The following is a 3,235-nucleotide window of genomic DNA, read 5'->3' as shown; positions in this document are numbered from 1 at the left end:
CAGGCAGAGCGTGTCTCCTGTTCCTGTTCCCCCCTCTGGTCATGGACCCCATCTATCCCATCACCCAAGCCAGAAACTACTGGCACCCTGATGCCTCTCCTGCCCACCCCCCCTGCCCACCTCACAGTTAAATCGCTCTGCGAGGCCCCCAGGCTACTGCGCACACACTCCCCAGCTTCGTCCAGACCGTGGGGACTCCAGCCAGTGCCCTCTCTGACCCAACTAGCAGCTCTGCTAAACCAGCGGCTCCTCCAGGTTCTCTCACCAAACCCAGCTCCTCAGCCTTGGCCCCTTCGCATCCACCCACCCCACTTTCTGCAGAATATTCAGTGTGGAGGCTTGGGGTCAAGGCCTGGCTCTGCCCCCAGTGGCTGTGTGAACTCAAGCAAATGCAGCCTCCCAGGGATTCCCTCCTCTCTAAACGGGGACTGTGCAGACCAGGTTGCTCCCGGGGCTGAGGGAAATGCTGTGTACCAAGCCCTCGGCCCGGAAACACTGCCGTGATCTCGAAGCCCTCCTCCTCCTCCTCCTCCTTCTCGCCTGCGCGGCGCTGCTCCTGTGCCAGCGCCCTGTTCACGGAGCACAGGGGCGCGTGCAGGAACCGGTGTGGGGACCTGCCACAGGGCCGCAGAGGGGCACTTCCCAGCCTGTGCTGGCAGAGGAGCCAGAGTCTGATCCTGCCCAGGAGAGAGAGTGCTCCCACCAAGCACAGCGGCCAGCAAGCCCGAGAAGGGCACCGCTCACATGCCCCCCCGCCCCCCTCCCCGGCTGATGGCCACGAGGCAGGGCTGTGAAGGGCTCCTCCCACACTTCCCATCGTGGACTCAGAGACGATGCTTTGCGGAGGGCACCCAGGGAAGCAGGAGACACGTGCTGGGGGAGAGGGCCGGCACGGCCATGGTGGGTGGGCCCTGCGGTCTTGCCTCTGAAGATCATAGAGGAGCTCGTGTGTCCTTAGGGGGGGGGGGGCACCCACAGAGCAAAGAACCACAGGCCAGCAGCCAGGGAGACTGTGACCGAGGGCAGTGGAGACCACTGAGCAGTAATGCACTTGAGATGCTAAGGAAAAAGGAAAGACAGCAGACTCAGGGGGAAGGAAGGGGGGCAGCGTCCACCCGAGGGCCAGCCCTGTGTCTGCGGGGCCATCAGGGCCAGAGGCTGCTGTAAGATAGCAGCAGGGAGAAGGAGAGAGTCCGTTGCAGAAGCCGGCGGCTGGGGGACAGGAAGGAAAGGATTATGGTTCAAAGGAAGTGACATAATGACGGAGCAGCAAGCTGTGCTATGACGTGCACACCGTGAGCTTTGCGGGGCAGGAAGCAGGTGCTGAGAAGGAGGAACACCGGGAAGAGAGAATGACCAAGAAGCCTGCGGCGTGAAGAATGCCCTGCACGATGGAAAGGCTTGGGGATAAGGAAGGTGAGGACATGGTCAGCTGCTTAAGGATGGAAGAGTTAGGCAAACACCGCCCTGGGTTATTTGCCTCCTACACAACCAAGGCATTCTCCCAGGTCAGCGGGAGCTGGCTCAGGCCCCAGGATCCTTCGTTGGGTAGCCCAGCGGCCTGCTGCTTTATTACCTTTCTGTTGTCTCAGAAGATCATGCTATGTCTGGTGTGGCTCTTAAAAATGTGCTTGGCTTTCTTCTTAAAAATAAAACCCCAACCGAGGGATGAAAGAAAGAGCCTGGAGCTGGTCCAGAGGAGCCTGCGCTCAGGTGGGAGGGAGAGGCCGCGGAGATGCCTGAGCAGGGGAGGGGGCCGGGCAGGGGCCGGGCAGGGGCCCGGCAGGCGGCTCTGACATAAGCACCAAATGAACAGGATTACCCAAGAGATGTCTTTCGATGCCCAAACCCAGCCAGGATCTGTGATTTGGGAGGCACAGAGGAGCGGTCCGGACGCCAGGGGGAAGAGGTGTGGAAGGATACAGCAAGACGCACGCAGCTACTTTTAGCTGGTAGCACGAGGCTGCTATTAAAAGTCTGCTCGGCAATTTAAAGCAGCACATGGTCACAGCTTCCTCATGTGCTAGGAGGCTGCTGCTGCAGCTAAGTCCTGACGCCACAGGCAGAGCAGCCGTTGGGGGTCAGCCCCCGGCTCGGGCTGGCGTCCCACGCGAGGCTGTAGGTCGGCCCCACGTGGCTCACACTGACAAGAACAGAATGCACATGGTGCACCGTGGTCCCCGTGACCTCCCGCTCCCGGGCGGGAGGCACAAGAGGCACCATGGGTCTGGCTCACGGGGTGGAACATGCCGGGCGCCACCGCCGCAGACCTCGGAGGCCAGCTTGTTTGGTCTAAGAGAGCAGGCCTTGAAGTAAAGGCCATCGCATTTGATCACAGCCAAGGGCCCGGGCGGCGCTGCTGACACCGCGGCCTGTGATTGGAGTCAAGGTCTGGCGCTGTCGGAGCAGCCTGAGAGCTGCTGGTGCCCAGGGCCCTCGCCTCGCCTCACTGTGGCCCCTCCTGCCCACACGGCATGGACGAGAGCGTGCAAGGCTCTGGGGAAGGGCTTCGGCTCCTTTTTACTCTCCAGGTCTTTTCTCAGTAAACAGAACTCAGTGTGGGAAGAGCAGTCCTATAAGTTACAATACAAATTGATTAATGCCCTAAAAATGCGGCTGAAACCGCCGGCCCTTACAAACAGTGGGGCTTATGTTGTCTGCTCCGCTCTCTGCAGGCGCATTTCCCTGAAGAGTTTGTGCATTGTTCGCCCTCTGCCTTGGCACTCGCACAGGATCCCAGGCCTGTAATAATGCCCATCGTTAAACGCAACAACCGCGCTTGGACCTCAGTCAAGGGAGTGACTCAGGCAGGCGCTGCTCGCAGGGCAGCACGCTCAGAGGCTGCCTCCACCGCGGCCTCAGCTTCCTCGGTGGAGTGGACGCCCTGCGGCCACTAGGTGGAGGTGATGTTTACAGCAAGGGCAGTGGGGCCTCGTGCCATCAGGACTTGGCACGAGCCAGCCTTCTGTGCCCATAAGTACCAGTGGGGGGGGGCTATGCTGGAGGAAGCCCCAGGGGTGGTCGGAACGGAGTCTGTCCTCACTTTCCCTGAGGAGACGGAGGGGAGGGGAGGAGCCCTGGCAGACCCTCGCCTGCCCCTCGGTCCTGGTTTCCTTTAGCCCCTCCTGGGCCGAGCGTTTCTGGGAATCGGGAGCCTGCACAGTTCGCACCCCACCACCAGCCCCACCACCAGCTTCACCACCAGCTTCACCACCAGCCCCACCGCCAGCCCCAC

The 3,235-nt window shown here is 61.3% G+C and overlaps 1 protein-coding gene across 1 annotated transcript in view; it reads right to left on the bottom strand.

The window, feature by feature from the left end:
* Positions 1 to 3,235, bottom strand: part of INHBB (inhibin, beta B) — a 39,529-nt gene that overhangs the window by 36,010 nt on the left and 284 nt on the right. The window contains exons 2-3 of the mRNA XM_005876524.2: positions 2,221 to 2,372; positions 475 to 614 (exon numbers count right to left, since the gene is read on the bottom strand). Coding sequence (XP_005876586.1) covers positions 475 to 614; positions 2,221 to 2,372 — 292 coding nt within the window. The remainder of the gene's footprint in view (positions 1 to 474; positions 615 to 2,220; positions 2,373 to 3,235) is intronic.

Source organism: Myotis brandtii, unplaced genomic scaffold, assembly GCF_000412655.1.
Source record: "Myotis brandtii unplaced genomic scaffold, ASM41265v1 scaffold488, whole genome shotgun sequence".
Lineage (NCBI taxonomy): Eukaryota > Metazoa > Chordata > Mammalia > Chiroptera > Vespertilionidae > Myotis > Myotis brandtii.
Note: the sequence above shows the minus strand (reverse complement) of the source record. Positions and strands in the feature narration are given on the sequence as shown.